This window comes from Dreissena polymorpha, chromosome 1 (genome assembly GCF_020536995.1).
Source record: "Dreissena polymorpha isolate Duluth1 chromosome 1, UMN_Dpol_1.0, whole genome shotgun sequence".
NCBI classification, from domain to species: Eukaryota; Metazoa; Mollusca; class Bivalvia; order Myida; family Dreissenidae; genus Dreissena; species Dreissena polymorpha.
Window position 1 is genome coordinate 105,611,150 of NC_068355.1, and position 22,297 is coordinate 105,633,446.

Genomic DNA, 22,297 nt, shown 5'->3' on the forward strand with positions numbered 1-22,297 from the left:
GGTACTGATGATGTTAATTGCATTCTTAAAAAATGTGTTTTTAATTGATTAAAAGCAAAAAAAATCCATACCAACTTGTTTTGATTAATCCCAAAGTGAGTGTGGTGCTTTATACATGTACGTACGTGGCATTTGTCATATAGGCGAGTGACGACACAAATAAGATTGTTGTAGATAAACGATTTATTATTAAATACATACATGTACCACATTTCATAAAACATACACACAAGCAAAAAACAGCGTCATAATTCTTTTTTAAGATATTCATAATCTCAAAACCTACTAATTCTTGAAGTTTACGAGTTCACGAAAAAATCCAAGATCACTCTCTGCTTGAAAGCACATTTCTCTATTACGATCGTATTTTCTGCAATGTTCCTAACTCCTTACTCTAACGTAAGCTCTACGCGTCTGCGTTAAGCTGGAGGCTGCGACATTTTAGATGGGTTCGAAATTAGTAAACGGCAATGAATGAATTTGCATACAGATGGATGGATATTTAACAGTCATATTTCTAACAGTTTATCTGACATACAAACAAACAACCATTTCAGCGTTAAAAACATGGCTATAAGATCTTTTAAAATACCCGAGAAGATCACAAAAAAGTGATCGTCGCAACGGCATGCATTAATTTTTTAATTAAATTGTTTATCATAGGCGATAATAAATAATTAATAAAACGATCGAGTCAATCACTTCTTGGTGTTACCGCACGTCTATTATAGACATTCACAGTTTGTTTTACATTACTAAATCGGACTCCCATAACACGGTAACGACTTGACACCTTTATGGTATGTTTAATCCGATTATCGATAATTGCGCGAGCAAAATGTGCGACACCGCACTCGCTGTGCTGACTAGGTATTGTTATTTTCACGCCTCGGGCATCTTGAGAATTTAGACCGATCGGTATACTCAATGTATTTTACGTTGAAAATGACCAAATTTACGGAGATACTCGTCCGGTTTCCGGTTTTTAGAGAGTTCGGTTTATTCAACATTTTTTAACAAAGAAATAGAAGGAGAAAATACGGGACTGGCCCGACCGTCTGGAATCGGGAGAGTTCCGGTATTCCGAGAGTCCGGTATTGGCAGAGTCTACTGTACTTGTCAGAATTAAGTTTAATAGCCCACCTAAAGACTATAAAGTTATGAAGTCTAGACATCAATATGGAATAAATCTACAATCACTTATGTATAGAGTGATGCCATATTCTAGTATGTGATGAGCGCCAGCCCCTGCTCTCCAACCCAGATGTGATCAGCCTGACAGCTGTGAGGGTGGAGGGGGCGTGGCCACAGTTCCTAGAGGCTGTCAACCCTGTGGACTCGCACGGTTGGTCAGGAATGTCCTTGCCAAAGAAGATTTACGAAGTTCTCAAGGTAAGGCAAATAAACCTGTGTCCCTGAAGTGTAACAGGTTTAAATTGTATTTTACTTTACTTTTACCTACTGTGATTAATTTGCTTTAATTTTAACCAATATTTTCAAAATACCGAATCCAAATTAAACATTTAACACTGCAGGTTTAATAGATTTTTCTTCGCTTATTTTGTCACAAATTGTATTATAAGCGAAGCTGTTTTTGGAGAAAACCCGAGCTATTGTCATAGCCAGCTCGTCGTCCGCCGTCTGCCGTAGGCGTCGTGCTAAAACCTTAACATTGGCTATAACTTTTTAAATATTGAAGATAGCACCTTGATATTTGGCATGCATGTGTATCTAATGGAGCTGCACATTTTGAGTGGTATAATTTCAAGGTGAACATCATCCTTCAAGGTCTAGGGTCGAAAAAACAAAGTCAAGGAAAGTAATAAGCTTTAAATGGACATAGTTATCTGACCTGCCCACGTATGTATTTTTGTTAAATAAATCAAAGCGGCGCAGAAGGCGGCATTGTGTTTCTGACAAACACATTGTGGTAAAAGGTCATGGTCATCCTTTACAGTCTACGGTAAAAAATACAAATTTAAGGGAAGTAATAAGCTTTAAAAAGGGAGAAAATTATTCAATATTGAACATAGCCACTTTATATATTTGGCATGCATGTGTATCTCATGGAGCTGCACATTTTGAGTGGTCAATCACAGTCACGGTAGTGGCTTTTAATTATTTGCTACTAAAAATAGAGATTTGTTAGAGACAATTATTTTCAAGGGAAGTAATTTATATAATTATAAATCTCATATTATATATTCCCTTACCAAGAATTGAAGTTCTTTTCACAGTTACTGTACAGATTTATTATTTTGATTAATTATAACTCAAATGATTGTTTTTTTCATTTTTTTTTTTAAATGATATAATTATAATTTCGTTGATGTTCATTACATACCTGTGGACTTATATCCATAGATACATGATCAAATATGGCTATGATCTCTTTTAAACCACAGGCCTTGGTTGTCAGTGATGTCTGACATGGTCATAATTGACTGTGAGACCCCCCCCTCCTGTTGGATTGGACAAAATTCAAGGGAAGTAATAAGCTTTAAACGGAGATGATTTCTATACCTGCCAAATGAATAAAAGCAATTTTATTTCAAAGCGGCACAATAGGGGGCATTGTGTTTCTGACGAATACATCTCTTGATATAATTATCATTTCTTATCAGACCTACCCCCCCCCCCCCCCCGGTTGGATTGGACAAAATCCAAGGGAAGTAATAAAGCTTTAAAGGGAGATGATGTCTATACCTGCCAAATGATAAATTTTATTTCAAAGTGGCGCAGTATGAAGCATTGTGTTTCTGACAAACACATCTCTTGTTGGGTCACTAGCTCAAAGGTCAAGGTCACTGTGACCTCTAAAAAAAAAAAATTCTTACAAGCTTTCGCAATGTCACTATTGAATTATTGTAATTCTAACCCTGTAAAAAAAAATCTTAAATTATATTTACATCGTACTCTTTTTTTCTTTGCATATTTATAATTAATTTGTCCATTAAAGCAACTTTAAATAAGATTAACACAGTAAGTGTGTTACTGTTAAATCCCAGTGTTGTTCTGTCTTTCAGTGCCCTGTTGTTTTTCTGCTGACGATCACAGTGCCAGTGGTGAACTATGAAGATGACAAACATAACTGGAATAGACATCTCAGCTGCCTGCAATGCATCCTTGGACCTGTGTTTTCAGTACTTGCTACCAAAGGTAATCCATGTTCTAGGACTGAATACTCCTAGTTAAAACATTGTCACCTTCTGAGACAGTATAGGCCTGTACAGGGACAAAGGTACTTGAAAGGTCTTGGTCTGTATATGGCCAAATCCAATTGTATGGGATTTAACATGGCTTCTACAAAGCTAATCCATCTTATGGAACTTTCTGGAATAGTTTATAGTAAGTCATCTTATGGAACTGTATAGGCCTAGAACAAAAGTAATCTTATGGGAATGAATAAGGCTAGTACAAAGTTTTATGGGGCTGAATCAGGCTAGTTCACAAATAAGACAACACTTGGAATTGTGGAGCACATTGTGACGGTGGGAACATATTATCTGTCATACTGGTCTACCGTAATTACTCTTAGATTTTTGGACACTTAAAAAAAAAAATAAAAAATTGTGTCCGAAAATTTATATTAGAAAAATATTCAAAAATTACGAGTTTCCGAAAATTTAGAGACATACATGTTATGGGTATTTGTCAATTATTATAATGAAATACAACCAATTATAAATGTGCAATAATTTTATTATGTTGTACTCTCCATTTCCCGGCTTAAATAAAGTACAACTTCACTTATTTGCAATCTCTTACCTGAAATGGTACATAAAAACGTCACAAAAAGCAACCATACTGCTTCCTAAATATGATATCATTTCAAATGCTGTTTGGTGAAACCATTGTTTATTTTACAGGTATACATGGTAATATATCCAATAACGCAATTGTAATGGTCCATTGCACTCAGGGCATTCTATGCAAGGCTTTATTACGTTAATCCGGTTGTACAAGTTCATGATTGAAGGGTCCCAGATAATCGAAAACAAGTCAGAAATCTAGTAAACTAGTGCTGTAAAATGTACTGTCCGAAAATTTGGAGTCATTAATTATGGACGAAAATCTGTATGACCGAAAATATAGAGTCACGAAAAATAATTATTTTGACTAAAAAAGAGGGTGTCCGAAAACTTCGAGTGTCCGAAAACTTAGAGTAATTACAGTATATAGGTCTTTTTAATTGGTAATCAGTGAAAATTGAAACTAACTGCAATTATATACTTGGTTTGAGACACATTTCTGAACTAGACATAAGTGAAAGGTCTTGTTTTAATATAATCAAAAACATGACAAGATAAACAGTATTTATATGAAAATGAAGAAGGACTGGTTTAACTTTTCAGTTGGGTTCACACTGCTGGGTGGGGCATTTCCTGTGTGGGGCCTCACTGTGGTGTTGAGTGTCCTGCTGGCAGCCGTCATCTTCTTCACCTCAGTCAATGAGTTACAGCCTAAATACCATGATGTAAGTGGTGTATAGCCCTATATAACATAATTTAAGTGATGCATTAAGCATAGAAACCATATCGTAAGTGATTAATGCAGCCTAGATACCATGATGCAAGTGATGTAGAGCCCTAGATAGCATAATGTATGTGATGTTTTTAGCCTGGATACCATATTGTAAGTGATAAATGCAGCCTAGTGATATTAGCAGTCGAGATACCACAATGTAAGTGATGTATTGTCCTAGATACTATGATGTAGGTGATGTATACAGCCTAGATACCATGATATACTAAGTAAGTGATGTGCAGCCCTAAATACCATAATGTAAGTGATGTTTGCAGCCTAGATGCAATAATGTAAGTGATGTATTGCTGTAACTTCTATAATAAAAGTGATGTGCAGCCCTAGATTCATGATGTAAGTAATGTTAACAGCCTTGATACCATGCTGTAAGTGATGTTTGTAGCCTAAAGACCATGGTATAAGTGTTGTGTAGCTCTAGATACCATAATGTAAGTGATGTTTGCAGCATTGATACCATAATGTAAGTGATGTATTGCTGTAACTACTATGATGCAAGTGATGTGTAGCCCTAGATCCATGATGTAAGTATATACTGTTAACAACCTAGATACCATGCTAGTGATGTATGCAGCCTAAATACCTTGATGTTAGTGATGTGTAGCTGTAGATACCATGATGTAAGTGTTGTGTAGCCATAGTTACAATGATTTAATTGATGTATGCAGCCTGGATACCATCATGTAAGTTATGTATGAAGCTTAGATACCATGATTTAAGTCACATATAGCCCTAGATACCATTAAGCTAGTGAAATGTAGTGCCATATACAATGATGTAAGTGATGTATAGCCTTAGATAGGATGATGTTAGTGATTAATTGGCCAAGATACCATGAAGTTAGTAACGTATAGCCCCTGATACCATGATGAAAATTATGTATGTGATGTGTAGCCCTTTAAACCATTAAGTGAGTGATATGTAGCAGTGTATACCACAATGAAAATGATGTATAGCCAAAGATAACATGATGTAAGTTGTGTGTAGTCTTAGACACCTTGGTGTAATTGATGTATCACCCTAGATCCCATGATGTAAGTTATTTCTAGCCCTAGATACAATGATGTTAGTGATGTATGCAGACTGATACCATAATGTGAGTTATGTATGCAGCCTAGATACCATAACAAAGGTGATGTATGCAGCCAAGATACCATAGTGTTAGTGATGTATGAGCTTAGATACCATTATAATGTTGATGTATGCAGCCTAGGTACCATAATGCAAGTTATGTGTAGCCGAGGATATCATGATTTTATTCACTTATGCAGATACCATACTGAAAGTATTGCATAGCCCTAAAAAAACATCATGTAAGTGATGTGTAGCCCTAGATAGCATTATGTAAGTGGAGTGTAGCTGTATACATCATAGTGTAACTGCAATCGTGATACATCGGCTATCTCAGATTCCTCCGTAAGATAAAATAAATAAATCGTCTGCTGATCCAGAGTGAGTGTAACTGTTGTGTAGCCCTAGATACCACAATATAAGTTATGTATAGCCCTAGATACCATAAGTTAAGTAATATATTGCCCTAGATACCATGATGAAAGTGATGTGTAGCCTTATATATCATGGTATGGGTGATGTGTAGCCATAGATGCAATAATGTAAATGATTTATGCAGCCTAGATGCCATGATGTAAGTGATGAATGCCGTCTAAATACCATGATTTCAGTGATGTATGCAGCCTAGATACCATGATGTAAGTGATGTGTAGCCCTAGGTATTATTATGTAAATATTTTATGAAGCCTAGATATTATTATGTAGATCGTATAGGTAGGTTAGATATACTTATGTTATTGACCTATGAAGCCTAATGCTTTTTAATAGTGTATGCTTTTATACGTGTGTGAGCAAATTGTTGCAAGCCAATTATGAATTTTAATCTAGTATTGCAGATAACTTGATCAAGTTAATTGTTGTAATTGTGTCTACTGACTGCAGGCATTTGCCTTCCTGGGCTTTCTGGTGGCTGTGATATGGATCTACTCTATAGCCAATGAAGTTGTCAACATTCTGCAGGTATGTAACATGTGGAAGTTATGTATCAAAGGATTTTAAACAAATTGCTTACAAGGCTTTAGCAAATCATTTGACTTATCATGATTAATAAAACTATAATGTGCTTTCATACAATTATTTATAAATTGTATTATATAATTACATAATTTATAGGATTATCATAAACATTCACTGTGTCCTATGATAGTTCGGAAATGAATATGATTGTATAATGATAAAAACCCAACAAAGTTTATAAAATGCAACAGTGTCTCACTGTATGATGATGTGCTCAATCATTACTTTGACATTGTTGGGCAAACATTTATGAATCACAGCCTATTGAGAATGTAGAATGCAAACAATGGTATAATATTATAGAGTTTGAACATTTTTCAGACCTTTGGTGTTGTGTTCAACATCAGCAATGCTATTCTCGGTCTCACGCTCCTGGCATGGGGAAACTCCATTTCAGGTAAGCTATGTACTCAATATTGAACATGTCCCTCATAATCAAGGACAAGATTTCATGTTTTATTTAAAGATTAATTAACATTATTACTGAGTGTTATATTTAGTCAGCTGCTGTCGAATTGCAAAGTCCTCCTTAGATCGCTTGATGAATTGTTGTGGTCACTTGTTTGTAGGATTGTCAATTGTGTGTATTCAACATTTAACTTGTGCACACTCACTTTCATTTCATGACCAATCATGATTAAATTGGATCAAAGCAATTGTTCCAATAATATTTGATACAGTTCAAAGCTGGGTTATGTGGGGTATAAAAATAGGTCACTATTAATAATTTAAGAAAAGCTCGTACACACATGTATTCCCAATCTTTATGAAATGTGGTCCAAACTATTATTTCAAATTACATCTCACATGGAAGACAATTGATCCACCCACTTGATCACATGAATTAATGGTTTGAAAACCTAGTCAGGCTAACACCAAAGTTGTGTCTATGCCTATAACGTGATACTGCAGAGGATTTGAATGGATTCATTTTTATATGCCTGTTTTTAAAAAACTTGACGTTTTATAGTTTCACAGTGGCGGCGGGCGGGCGGGCGGGCGGGCGGGCGGGTTGACGGGCGGGCGGCGTCCACAGCAGTTTCCGCTCTCTAATTCAAAAAGTTTTCATCCGATCTTCACCAAACTTGGTCAGAAGTTTTATCTAGACAATATCTAGGTCAAGTTCGAATATGGGTAATGTCGGGTCAAAAACTAGGTCACAGGGTCACTTAGTGCATTTCAAGCATTTAGCATGGTGTCTGCTCTCTAATTGAAGTAGTTTTCATCCAATCTTCACCAAATTTGGTCAGAAGTTGTGTCTAGATGATATGTAGGTCAAGTTCAAATATGGGTCATGGTAAAGTTATCAAGTTGTCCAAAACCTTCAAATGGGGGTATCTTGTGACAGTTTGGCACTCTTGTTATCCCATATAACAGCGGTAAAGAGATTTTGTGTTATTTAGTGAAAATATGATTAAAAAAACTATTGGTCTTTAAATATATATTTATTAGCTTATATATAGCTTATATATAGCTTTAACGGGTATTTTACAAATTCAATTTGGAAGTTTATTTCACAAAAAAGCAATTGACAACAGGAATTTTGTTAAGTTACGCAAAGCAGGTAAGGAAATTCCCAATTATATTACATAAAAAAAGTGATATATTTCATATGTAATATTGCTATTATAACATTTATCAATCTTTGAAACGAACAGTTTTGCACAAACAATAATTCATTTTTTTAAATAAAATGACGTTCATTGACAAGGATTTTGGTCAGGGATCTTCCACTCGTGTCAAGACCAAGTTTTGGCTTTAGAAATGGTATCAATTAAATCCCTCCAATTTATCTTTTATAATAACGACTGTAGGAGTAACATGAACTGTATTGACAATGTTTTACCAGGTTGAAACAATTAGAATTTAGATATTGTAGGCTTGTCTAGACAAGGGCGTACGCGTCTTAACAACTGGCACACTTGAATTATCGATCGCTGATTGGTTGTTCGATTGTTAGATAAGAATATGATTGACAGGTGGTGAGATGTCATTTATATTTTAGGCCTAGTTGGAAAAGATAGTCATCTGGTGCCTAATAATGATAATAATCATATTGGAAGAGTTCAAAACTAAGACATACAGGAGTAAAAATCTTGTGCAAGTTTGCTACTTTATGTGGTCTGGTTATATTGTTTGAATAATATGTATATATTACATGTCCAAAGTTGCAAATACATCATTGTTTGGCATGATAAAAAAATGGAATGGAACAGTTATTTCAGCATATATTTATTCAATGTTGCTTTTAGCAGCCTGTGGATGTTTGTCATATTATTTGCTTGAGTATCATTGAACTTGTTCAGTTTAATTTTGGAGTGTTCACTCATGGTAATTCATTACATCTTGTTGTGTAAATGCAGAAACATGCATTATATTTAGTATTGTTTTTCAAAATTCTATAGTTTGTGAGTGAGATGTGTTTTACAAAGTGTGTGTGATGTGTTCCAGACTTCATAGCAGACACAGTGATGGCTCGCCAGGGCTACCCCAGGATGGGCATCTCCGCATGTTTCGGGGGCCCACTCTTCAGTATCCTCTACAATTTTCCCTTGGGTCACTCGGCGTTCATATTATTATCCCCCGCCATAGGCGGAGGGATATTGTTTTGGCGTTGTCCGTCCGTCTTTCTGTCCGTACGTCCGGAGCCATATCTTGGAAGTGCTTCAGCGGATTCATTAAAACTTGGTATGAGTATATATATGGATAAGAGGATGATGCACCCCAAATGGCATTGTACACCATCTGTTAATAACGGAGTTATGGCCCTTTGTACCTTGAACAAATGCATTTTTGAGTGTCAAATATAACACTTTTGTGTCCAGAAGCATATTGGCGGGGGATATCAATTCAACGAATTTGCTTGTTTATTTGAGTGTTGTTTAGAAACAATTGGGCTTAATGCAATCCACACATTGTTATGCCCCTCCTTTGAAAAAGAGGGGGTATATTGTTTTGCTGGATGTCAGTCGGTCTGTCGGTCAATCATTAGACAAGTTCGTTTCCGATCAATAACTCGTCAACAAATTGACCGATTGGCTTGATATTTTTTTTTTTAATTCAATATCATACATACAATGTAAACATGTATATGATCATACAACATAGTGATTGTACAAATCAATATAGTTCAGACATGTTATACAAGATATGCTAATATATATTTATTTTTTTTAAGATTGGCTTGATACTTCACATGTGCATTCGCCTTGGACAATAGATGACTTCTATTGAAATTGGGTTCACTTGGTCAAAGGTCAAAGTCACTTTCACAAATATGTGTGAATATTGTTTCCGATAATAACTCATAAACGAACTGACTGATTGGCTTTGATACTATACGTGTGCATCTGCCTTGAACAGTAGATGACCCCTATCAAAATTGGGATCACTTGGTCAAAGATCAAGGTCTTTGTCACAATAAGTTTGAAAACCATTTCCTATCAAAAACTCATCAATGCATTGATCAATTGACTTGATACTTCACATGTGCATTGGCCTTGGACAGTAGATGACCCCTATTGAAATTGGGGTTACTAGGTCAAAGGTCAAGGTTACTATCACAATAAGTGGGAATTTTTTTTATTATCAATAACTCGTCAACAAATGGACTGATTGCTTGATACATCCCATCTGCATTGGCTTTATACGCAAACACAGGCATGCATTATTGCGAAACAAAATGTATACATGAATTATGTGACATCATGTTTTCAACAAATGATGTATGGTGAACGCTCTTGAGGGCTTTAGGGCCGTCATGAACCTCTTTTTACACATTGCTTCTGTTTTCTTAAAGGTTTAGTAAAGTTGCAAAACAAATTTGATTAGCATGTAAATGAAGCAGTAGATCAGTGATGGTAGCATTTATTACAAAACCAATATTTAGGTTATAACTGATTAGAGCATTTGCCATACTTGTTAGTTAGTATTGAATGTGCTGTATACTATAAATATAAGTGACTTTTTTGTTGTTTGATCTTCAACATCAATCTCAACTGAAAGCTTTTAAGATTGGAACTTATGATTTATTATGTGTTATTTTGATGTGCCAATAAACTGGTAGTGTTCAAGAGTTTTTGTTAACCTGTGTGTCAGACTTACTGCTCGGGATTGGAATTCCATTCACAATTGCCACTATTAAGAATGGAGACTATTCAGTAAGTAAACATGGTTTTATGCTACATGATATAATATTGTAATTTTTCTTTTTAAACCTTAATTATATTTGTCTTTATCAGAATTTCCCAGATCTAACGGCAAATCTAATTGTGTCTTTTTTGGACATTTTATTTGACCCATTTATGCCTAGCGTTTAGAAAAAAGGCCTTTGCAAACAGCGTAGACCCAGATGAGACACCGCATGATGTGGCGTCTCATCAGGGTCTGCGCTGTTTGCTTAAATGAATTTCTGTAAGAAATATTCTAAATATAGAAATAAATGCACTAGACATCCCTAATTTTGGAAATAAATTGATCCAATTTAGAAGGATGGGAGAGTCCACTAGGCATTAATGTGTTAAATCAGGACTAGAACATCTGTGATCAGCTTGCCCCTCTGTCAAGCTGTCTGGCTTTTAAGATCCTCATTTACTAACAATAAGACACAGTTAACATTCTAAATATTGATGTCATGTTACTTTTATTAAATAACATCTTCATTCGCTTAAATATTTTTAAATGATGCTATTGATTTCCTTGCAGGCAGGGGTATATAGGAGTCACTGAGTTTGTGTGCATGAGTTTGAGGATTGCTAACACATGCCTGAGTTATTTGCTCTTGAACATATCTGACAAAGATGTTGGGATGTTAGTCAAGTTTGTGATAAAGCACTAGTTATGCTGTTGATCCTGCATAAGTTGATGCTGAACCAGTGGGGTTCTAATCACTATCACTGTTTTGTTTCTGTTCATGTTGCTACAGTAGTTGTTTCTGATGCTGCTGATGTTGCTGTTATTGATGCTGCTGTTCATATTGTGCATGTGTTCCAGATCCAGATCACGCTGGAGGAGGTGGTACTGGCAGGGTTCCTAATGTTCTCTCTAGTATCCAGTCTGCTCATCGTGCCTCTCTCAGGGTTCCGTATGACACGCGCCTGGGGCATCTACCTCATCATTGTCTACATCACCTTCCTGGCTGCATCCATTCTCACTGAGACTGGTGTCTTCCATGCAGAGATCAACACTGGAGCTTAGTCTGACACCCTGGGCTTCGACCTTTCCCTTGTGCAATGTTAGGATGTATACTGTATTGGTAATGAGCAGCATTATCCTTTCCTATATTATAAGACTTGTTAAAATCATATTTGTAGATTAAATAATTATTGACCAGTAATCAATTTTAGGATGTGCATTGAATAGCTTGCCAACAAAAACTTGATACTCTATTAGCATAACTGTAATAACTGTAAGTGTTTGGACGCTTAAAAATAAATTGTTGTTTTGTGTTCCAAAATTTATATATGAAAAATATTTTAAAACGCCCATTTAGAGACATATCAGTTATGTTTGTTTGTCAATTATTATATTGAAATAAAACAGATTGATACATGTGCAATAATTTAATTGTGTTGTAGTCTCCTTTTTACTTAAAAAAAAACACCTTTCTTATTTGCAATCTCTTACCTGAAATGGTATATAAAACGTTATAAAAAAACAATACTGTTTCCTGAATAGATATTATTTCAAATGCTGTTGGGCGAAACAATTGTTTATCACCGGTATGAATGGTAATCTACCATATAACACAATGTAATGGTCCATTTCCATCAGGGAATTCATACAGGTATGTCAGGTTTATGACCTTAATACGGTCGTAAACTCCATGATTGAAGGGTCCCATATAAGCAAAAACAGGGCAGAAATCTGGTAAAGTAAGGAAAAAATATTTTGGCTGAAAAACGGGGTGTATGAAAACTTATGCTTTTGTGCTTATTGAATACGGCTAAAAATTACACAGATCCACATAAGGTGTTCATACTTTTTACTCAATATGTTAGCTGATGTAAAATGTAAAAACTACGAGCTTCCAAGTAAATTTAGATTTAATGGCATTATTAGTTTTATTTAATGACTATTACTGTGTGTGTGCTTTCTTTTTAAATCACTGTGCTTTTCATATTAGTTTCGTTTGAACTTTTTTATGGATTGTTTTTTATGAACTTATTTAATTTTGTTTTTGCTCACTTAGAGTCATAGTAATAGCCTAAGCAGACAGGCAAATTTTGCAAAGCATAACTTTGTTCAGCATATATCAATACTTAAAAAAATCTGCAGATTTAATAAGTGATTGTTGCACAAAACGAAGTCCAATATAAATTTTTCCAAAATTGATGGCTTTTCAAGTTACAAGATAATGGTTACAAGATAAGAACTCAGTCATTAGGGCCAATGTTTAATTTCAAGGTCAAAGCTCAGAATTCAACACCATTGTTGGAGCATAACTTTGTTCAGCATGAATGAAGTGTTTAAATAACTCAGTTAAAAAGAAAATAGTACTGTGTACTTTATACTTAATCAGTTGTGTGTATTGTTATTGATTATAGGACAAAGAACATCCAGACGATGGGTATCCTGCATTGATTTTTTGCATTTTCGGACATTCAACACCTGGTAAATTTGGCGACCAGGACATTTGGCACTCGCTTATAAAGTCCACCTGAACAATCGGCATCCAACTAACGGCTAAAAAACATTAAATGTTTCTTGCAAATATAGACATTTTGCTTGTTTTGACTTTGCTACAATTGCAACCATGTAGTTGTCGATACGCAACCTTCGCACACCTTTATGTGTCGTGATGAATTCCATTATTTTGTTTGAATTAAATCAGTTTTCCTTCTTCTATTAACACTTATTGTCTTTTGCAGTTTGTTGATTTGGAGAAAATATTAAGTAACGGAAATACCTTAATTATCTTTGATAATCTTTTATGTATATAAACTGTGTACAGGTTTTATCAAACAAATTAGCATATTAGCTTAATCAGTCCACACTTAAATTAGCAGATTAGACTTATCAGTCCAACAATTTATCAATCACCTTTACTCGGGTGCCAATTATTCGGCTGGACAATTTAATCGATTGCTGATTTTCCTGGTTTAAACATTTACGAGGTGACGATTGCCTGGGAATGCAAGAAAACGCAGGGAGCTTATTGTTCGGGTGTTGTTTATTTCTTATTATTACGTTTTTATTTTAGATATGAAACCAGAATATTGTTAAAATATTTTAATATGTTTAAGTAAAGTAGTATTTCAAACTAATCAAGTTAAGTCCAATGTAAATCATGTCACAACAATTTCTCTTGAGTGCAACATATACGAACTAAATCAATCATTCTGATTGTAACTTAAATGCCGAAACTACTCCTGTTGCATAGTTAATGTTGTTTTCAGTGTGTGTTGCTAGATAAACAATATAGTGCCTTTAAGATGGTCACCTTTTTTTATTTAAAGCCTATATTAAAGTGTTGTACATTTTATTGTGGTTTATTTATTGAATAAAATGTTTACATGTTTTATTTCCAATTTTCAATTTTATTGTAAGATATACCGGTAATTATCTGAAAATGAGTGCCTTGACATTTATGGATTATCAAACCTCACCCTCATGATGATGTCTGACACAGATGAATCATCAAACCTCACCCTCATGATGATGTCTGGCATGCACTGGTCATCGAACCTCACCCTCAGTATCGTGTCTAACACAGATGAATCATCAAACCTCACCTTCATTATGATGTTTGACATGAACAGATCTAAAAACCTCACCATCAGGATAGTGTCTGACATGTACAGATCTTCAAATCTCATCCTCGTTATTGTGTCTGACATGTACAGAACATCAAACCTCACCCTCAGGATGGTGTCTGACATGTACAGATCATCAAATCTCATCCTCGTAATGGTGTCTGACATAAACAGATCATCAAACCTCACCCTCAGGATAGTGTCTGACATGTACAGATCATCAAACCTCACCCTCAGGATAGTGTCTGACATGTACAGATCATCAAACCTCATCCTCGTAATGGTGTCTGACATGTACAGATCATCAAACCTCATCCTCAGGATGGTGTCTGACATGTACAGATCTTCAAATGTCATCCTCGTAATGGTGTCTTGATATGTACAGATCATCAAACCTCATCCTCGTAATGGTGTCTGACATGAACCAATCAACAAACCTCGCCCTCAGGATGGTGTCTGACATGAACAGATCATCAAACCTCACCCTCAGGATAGTGTCTAGACATGCACAGATCATCAAACCTCATCCTGTTAATGGTGTCTGACATGTACAGATCATCAAACCTCACCCTCAGGATAGTGTCCGACATGTACAGATCATCAAACCTCATCCTCGTAATGTCTGACAAACAGATCTTCAAACCTCACTCTCAGGATAGTGTCTGACATGTACAGATCATCAAACCTCACCCTAAGGATAGTGTCTGACATGTACAGATCATCAAACCTCACCCTAAGGATGGTGTCTGACATGTACAGATCATCAAACCTCACCCTAAGGATGGTGTCTGACATGTACAGATAATCAAACCTCATCCTCGTAATGGTGTCTGACATGTACAGATCATCAAACCTCACCCTAAGGATAGTGTCTGACATGTACAGATCATCAAACCTCACCCTAAGGATGGTGTCTGACATGTACAGATCATCAAACCTCACCCTAAGGATAGTGTCTGACATGTACAGATCATCAAACCTCACCCTAAGGATAGTGTCTGACATGTACAGATCTTCAAACCTCACCCTCAGGATAGTGTCTGACATGTACCAATCAACAAACCTCACCCTAAGGATGGTGTCTGACATGTACAGATAATCAAACCTTATCCTCATAATGGTGTCTGACAAACAGATCATCAAACCTCACCCTAAGGATGGTGTCTGACATGTACAGATAATCAAACCTCATCCTGGTAATGGTGTCTGACATGTACAGATAATCAAACCTCACCCTCAGGATGGTGTCTGACATGTACAGATCATCAAACATCATCCTCGTTATGGTGTCTGACATGAACAGATCATCAAGGCTATGTAGATTAATATTATAGAGGCCACATATGTTATTCAATCTTGATGAAACTTCATCAGAATGCTTATTTTTGCAATACCAAGGCTGTATTTGAACCTACGCCATTTGCATTAAACACAAAGTCAAATTTTAGGAAACACTGTTCAACTCTTAGAGGCCACATTAATGACTCAATCTTAATGAAACTTAGTTAGAATGTTTATCTTGACAATACTTGAATAGGCCATGTTTAAATCTTAGTCACTTGCATCTACAGGTCTGTGTGACTGTCTGCTAATATTGCCAATGGTATAGATGATCATATCTGCTTTATAAGACAAATTCATTCGCAGCCATGTCGGCTATCATTATCTTAATGAATGGTCATGTCTGATGTTAATGCTGATGCCAGTGTCATATTCATGACCTAAAATTATATATGACCATGTCTAATTGTAATGTCTTGAGGTCGATATAGACTATGTCTGCTATTAATGTATTGATGCCTTTCATGACCATGTCTGCTACAAATTTAATGAGGTCCATTACCATGTTACTTATAAATGTCTTAGGCTCTTAAGATGACATTCCAGCTATTATAAAATGTATTGAGGATTTTATTGATGATGCCAATGAGAATATAGGTTATTGTGATAATGTGTTTGATGAATGCCTCAATGCAAGTAGTGACCAATCCTGCTATTAGTGATTATGTCTGAAATTGATGTCTTTGAGTCATTAGCAACTATTAATTCTATTAATGCCTTGAGGTCATTAGTGACTAGGTCTGCTATTAATAAATGGAGTTCATTTGTGTAAATGTCAAATATTCATGTAGTATTAGTATTGTTGTACATGAATGCTATAACTGTGGTCAGATCATTAGTTACTGTGTCATGCTTGCAATTAATGTTTTAAGGTCATTAACGGCAATGTATGACATACATTGTTTAAGGTCTTCTGTTATTAATGTTTTTATTTAGTGGTCACGTTTGACTATGTCTCATTTCAATATCTTGAGGCCTAAATTTGCCAGTTTGTTGAAATTACAATTTGCACATGAATAACAAGACTTAAAACAAGCGTGTGAAATAACAAGTTTATTTTGTCTATTACATGACAAATGAAGATGTTGCTGTCATTTTGTATATCAACTGAACTAAAACAATAACCTGACCTTAAAAAGTTTATGCAGATACTAAGTATATACAATTAAAAAAATCTGAGGTAATAGTGAAGAAGTAAAACAACGAAAGTAATTGGCGTGTATCACACATGGGAATAGCTAGTGTCCTATTGATAATCAATTTGACCAGCAGCATACTGACACTGTCATCATTACCCAAGGTAACCAGTTTTTCATGGAAACATGTTAGTCTAATAAATAAAAATGGCCATAAACTAAAACAGTGATTTATTCCACTGTTATAAAATTTATTATTAAAAGGATAATCTGTTGACAGCCAATTGTTAACAACATACATGTACAATAAAAGGGCAACAACTTACCTTTAGGAAAGCAAGCAAGATAATTAAATAAAACAAGGGTGCAAACGCTCGTCTGCGGGTGCAGTTTTGAATAAATGAAAGGTCACAGTGACCTTGACCTTTGACCTAGAGACCCAAAAATGGGTGAGGTGTGTAGAACTCATCAAGGTGCATCTACATATGAAGTTTCAAAGTTGTATGTGGAAGCACTTTGATTTTATAGACAAATGTCAAGGTTTTAGCACGACGCGGACGACGAGCTGGCTATGACAAAACCTCAGGTTTTCTCCGAAAACAGCCGAGTTAAAAATAACCAAGCTGGATAACAATTTCCAATAATAGTGCTAGTGTTGACAGTGGGGAGCTGTTTTCCACACTAACACCAAGTATGGTTGACATGATGCTAACTATACACTTGTATTAATTAATACACACTACCTACAGCAGACAATACAGATGTAAAAAAAACAAATGTTGTTATCAGGGTGTCACATAATATATATAAATGCATTTTGATACAATTTTACTTACCCTTAACTGACATTACAAGTAAAAATCGCTGTCACAAACCACCAATGCTTTTTGCTAACTACTCTATTATGTGGACTGGCAATAAACGGCATTTGATACAATCTGTTAAACTGCATTTGATAAAATCTTGTGTAAATTGTGTGTAACACACTTCTTTTCAAGCAATTTAGTACCAACAAATCTTCAATACCAACAAACAGTGACCTTGACTTAGACCTCACACACCATATGCAATCCCATGCTTAGATAGAAGGCATTTTTGAACATAGTTTCAATCCAATAACTTAATAAAGAATTGGATTGAAAGCATGCAGCCAATAACTTGTATCTGTTGTTAAGTTTTGGGCAGAATCCATGTTTGTTTGCTAGTTTTTTTAAGTTTGCAAATACTGCTGTGTTCAGCCCAATAATAAGGCCAATATGATTAAACTTATTAATAACATTATAATAACAAGAGGGCCAAGATGGCCCTAGTTCACTCACCTGAGAGGAGTCGGTTCATTCAATCTTTACCAAACGTCAAACTTGACCTAGATATTGTACAGACAAACATCCTGGTCAAGTTTCATCATTATTGAACCAAAACTCTGGCATATGGAGTGTTTTTGTTTTTGTAAGATTTGACCTGGTGACCTATATTTTGAGTTGACCCCCTTACCAAACATCAAACTTTGCTTACAAAAATAAATATTATGACCAAGATTCATAAAATCTGAAACAAAATTGTGACCTCTATAGAGTGTTGACAAGGATTTTGCAGGGCTCGAATTAAGCACTCGCAAACAGGCCATTTGCGAGTACATTTTAAAAAACACGTCTAAAATGCGAGTGCAACATTTAGATACTCGCCATTTTTTGCGAGTTGGGGAAAAAACAAACAAGGTGCTTAAAGATCTTGGATTAAATACAAGATTTGTTCGCCGATCGAAAGTCTTCCGACCAAGTACGAAAATAATTAAACCCCGTCTAGTTTCGATCTAAAAATAGATCTGAAAATTGGAATTACCCTAATTTGCATAATGTATTTCAGCGGTTACTTCCGTTCTAGCAGAAATAATTTTACGAAATATTTTTTAAAATATATTTACGCTCTGCACTGTATCTTTCTGCCGATATAGTTAGTAAAGAACATTGAAAATTATATTATTGCAATTGAAAGTATGTTATTCCCTTCTTAAGTGAAAATTGGCGATAGTTATTCAGTATGAAGTTTTTTTTAAAACGAAGCTCATTTCGTTAATTCCTCATTCTTATAAATAGACGGAACACGTTTAGCAGACGATTTAAAAACTCAAAAATGTCGTCTACTAAAAAAATAACTAGCTTTTTTGTGGCGAATTCCTCCGTCTCCTCTGTGGAAGACAAAAAAGCCGAGGCCGAACCAGATAAAAAGAAATGCCAAAACAGTTAAGAAATGGGAAGACGAGCTAAAAATAACTTTGAACACGGAGAGAGACCAAGACGGCAATGTGTGTAAGATGTTCTGCGATTCATCTGATTGGTCTCTACCCCCTCAGCAATGCTGAGTGTGAAAGATGCTTTTCTGTTATGAAAAGGATAAAAAGTGATTGGCGATGTTCACTAAGCACTGAAAGGATGGACCAATTAATGCGAATCTCTATCAGAGATAATGAGGGGTTCCAGCCACGCAGAGCTGTGAATAGGTGGTGGATCAGTGGCAACAGTAGCAAAAGGCCAGATGTCGCCCCATATGGACCGAGGCATTAACTTTGGATGATATAACTGATATAAAAAAAAATACTCTTTACACTCAATTGTGTTACAATGTTGCTTTGAAGTTTTTAGTTAAAATAAACATAGGTCCATCCTTTCAGTGCTTAGTGAACATCGCCAATCACTTTTTATCAACCAAAGGATGCATTATTATGAAAACTTGTATTGCGAGTTGGAAATAAAAAATGCGAGTTGAAATATTAACAACTAGCAATTTTTTGCGAGTTGAAAAAAAAAAGTAATTCAAGCCCTGTTTTGTATAATATAATGTAAATTTGGACAATCTACAGTCGATAATTATGGAATTAATTATGTGATATACATGTATATAAAACCAATCTTTGTACCAAGTTTCATGATGATTGGTAAAAAAATGTGGCAGCCATGTTATTCAACTGACCGGAACCATTTTCGAACTTAACTCTCATATCAAGGAAACAAATGTTCTGACCAAATTTCATGAAAATTGGGCCAAAAATGTGACTTCTAGAGTGTTAACATGTTTTCACTATATACATGTAGAGAAATATGCCCTGCCCACTGGCGGCCATGTTTTTTCACCGATCTGGACCAATTTCGAACTCGTCCGAGATATCAATAAAACCAATGTTTTGACCAACTTTCATGATGATTGGGCAAAAATTGTGACTTCTAGCATGTTTACAAGGTTGCTCTATAGCCAAATAAGGAAAACTGCCCAGCCCACTGGCGGCCATGTTTTTCAACGGGCCGGAACCACTTTTGAACTCGACCAACATATCATTAAGGCAAACATTTTGACGAAGTTACATGAAGATTGGGCATAAAATGTGACTTCTACAGTGTTTACAAGGTTTTTCTTTTTTTTGACCTAGTGACCTAGTTTTTGACTCAGCATGACCCAGTTTCGAACTTGATGGAGATATCATTGGGACAAATCTTCTGACCAAGTTTCATGAAGATCGGACATGAAATGTGGCCTCTAGATTGTTTACAAACCAAATGTGGACGACGAACGGACAGAAGACGGACAAAGACCGGTCACAAAAGCTCACCTGAGCAATCAGGTGAGCTAAAAACTATCAAACAATTTATAACAAATAATTTAATGATTCCAAAAAACTAACACGTCAACATATGTTAAGTGAAACAACAATTACATGTGTTCATATCCATAAAATATATAGATATTTACAAAAAGGGGTTAACCTGGGGAGAAGAAGTCAAAAGGGATGAAAATTCTTCTATCTTTGGACAAGGTATGCATAACAAATTGTAAAACTTCTTTAATAAAGACGTACAAATAACTAACTAGTTAAACAAAACAACAATATTAATGATTATTTATTTTATGCTCTCCAGTGGTTTATAGAGAAATATCAGTGAAATAAAACTGGTTTTTTACTGTTTTAAATCAATATTTTTCAATGTTTTACTGTGAAATGACGTCATTTTTACGACGAAATGACGTCATAAATCCAGCAAAATTATCCAGTTAAACTCTTTAACAATTCACATTAACGGTGAAAAAAGCATAAAATAATAAGAGAATTTGTTGGATTCGATGGAATATCGATTTTAATTCACTCATGATCATACAAAATACATATTTTCACTCGGGGCTGCGCCACTCATGATAATATTATTTTATATGATCACTCGTGAAATAAAATCGATATTCCATTGAATCCAACAAATATCATCTATTTATTTCACATTTGTTAACTTCACATAATGTCATTAAGGATGTAAATTAACCAATATCAATTTTGGGTGAATTCCAAAATGTTTGTAATTCTCGTTCTCAATTCCAGTTTTTACCAGTCTTTATTTTTTCTAAACATTTTTTACTTTCCCCATGGTAAGCAATTTTACCGTGTTCAATTTCCCTTGTTCCACACCAAACAATAACCTTTGCAATTCACATCTACATAGTATTTTGCCATTCACTGATCTACCATTTGGTGAGAGTTATGTTCTTTCCAAAAACTTAATTTTCTTCCAAAGGACGCCATTTGCAAATGAATCATAATAAAAAACAACAACACCATTTTCAAAGACCGACTTTGATTGGAAGATTATAAAAAGAGAGCCAATGCCTTTAACCGTAAGTAAATACAACAACAACTTTGTTCGTGCCACAAATGAAAATGCTGCATAATTGTCGTACTCAACCCTACATTTTTTCAAGAAATTACATGAATATCAGAAATGACATCTGGATCAATTTTATCAGCAGAACAAGAGATGTGTTCGTCAGAAACACAATGCCCCCTACTGTGCCGCTTTGAAATAATTTTATTTATTTTTTGACCTTTGACCTTGAAGGATTACCTTGACCTTCCACCACTCAAAATGTACAGCTTCATGAGATACACATGCATGCCAAATATCAACTGACACACTGACTGACGGACAGTTCAACTGCTATATGCCACCCTACCGGGGGCATAAAAATCACCTCTGTAACCAGACGCACTTCGGGCAAAACACTGTGAAGTGAGATAGGTAAAACAAAATAAGGCAAGACATGTATTGTTAATATTACTACAAGATTTCCAATAATTACACAAAACTAATCTTTTACATCTGTATACCAAGACCTTAGCAAAACAAACCCAGATTATACTTCAGATTAACATTGGCTCAAACATTGCTAACTGTTCATATTGACAGATATGTGAAAGAGAGCATGAACTACTGCACAAGTGGAGGCAGGGTCAACAGAGGGTCACAACCATAAGCGCTATCACCAGAACAGCAGGCTACAAGCCCACATGGGAAAACAAGTACACAACAGAAATCCATCTACACAACAACAACAAGACTTAAAAACAATAGATCAACAATCCAAACCTTATTAGCAAACAAACAAAAAGGTCAACTA

The 22,297-nt window shown here is 35.3% G+C and overlaps 2 protein-coding genes across 3 annotated transcripts in view; one reads left to right on the forward strand and one right to left on the reverse strand.

Moving 5' to 3' along the window:
• The window catches only part of LOC127865189 (mitochondrial sodium/calcium exchanger protein-like), a 42,026-nt gene extending 27,874 nt beyond the window's left edge, over window positions 1-14,152 (forward strand). For both annotated transcript variants that reach the window (XM_052405164.1, XM_052405165.1), the window contains 8 exons: window positions 1,229-1,392; window positions 3,027-3,159; window positions 4,356-4,477; window positions 6,496-6,573; window positions 6,952-7,027; window positions 9,082-9,162; window positions 10,729-10,790; window positions 11,623-14,152. In XM_052405164.1, coding sequence (XP_052261124.1) covers window positions 1,229-1,392; window positions 3,027-3,159; window positions 4,356-4,477; window positions 6,496-6,573; window positions 6,952-7,027; window positions 9,082-9,162; window positions 10,729-10,790; window positions 11,623-11,826 — 920 coding nt within the window. In that variant the 3' untranslated portion in view covers window positions 11,827-14,152. The remainder of the gene's footprint in view (window positions 1-1,228; window positions 1,393-3,026; window positions 3,160-4,355; window positions 4,478-6,495; window positions 6,574-6,951; window positions 7,028-9,081; window positions 9,163-10,728; window positions 10,791-11,622) is intronic.
• The window catches only part of LOC127865197 (eukaryotic translation initiation factor 4H-like), a 394,459-nt gene that overhangs the window by 95,832 nt on the left and 276,330 nt on the right, over window positions 1-22,297 (reverse strand). The window lies entirely within an intron of this gene.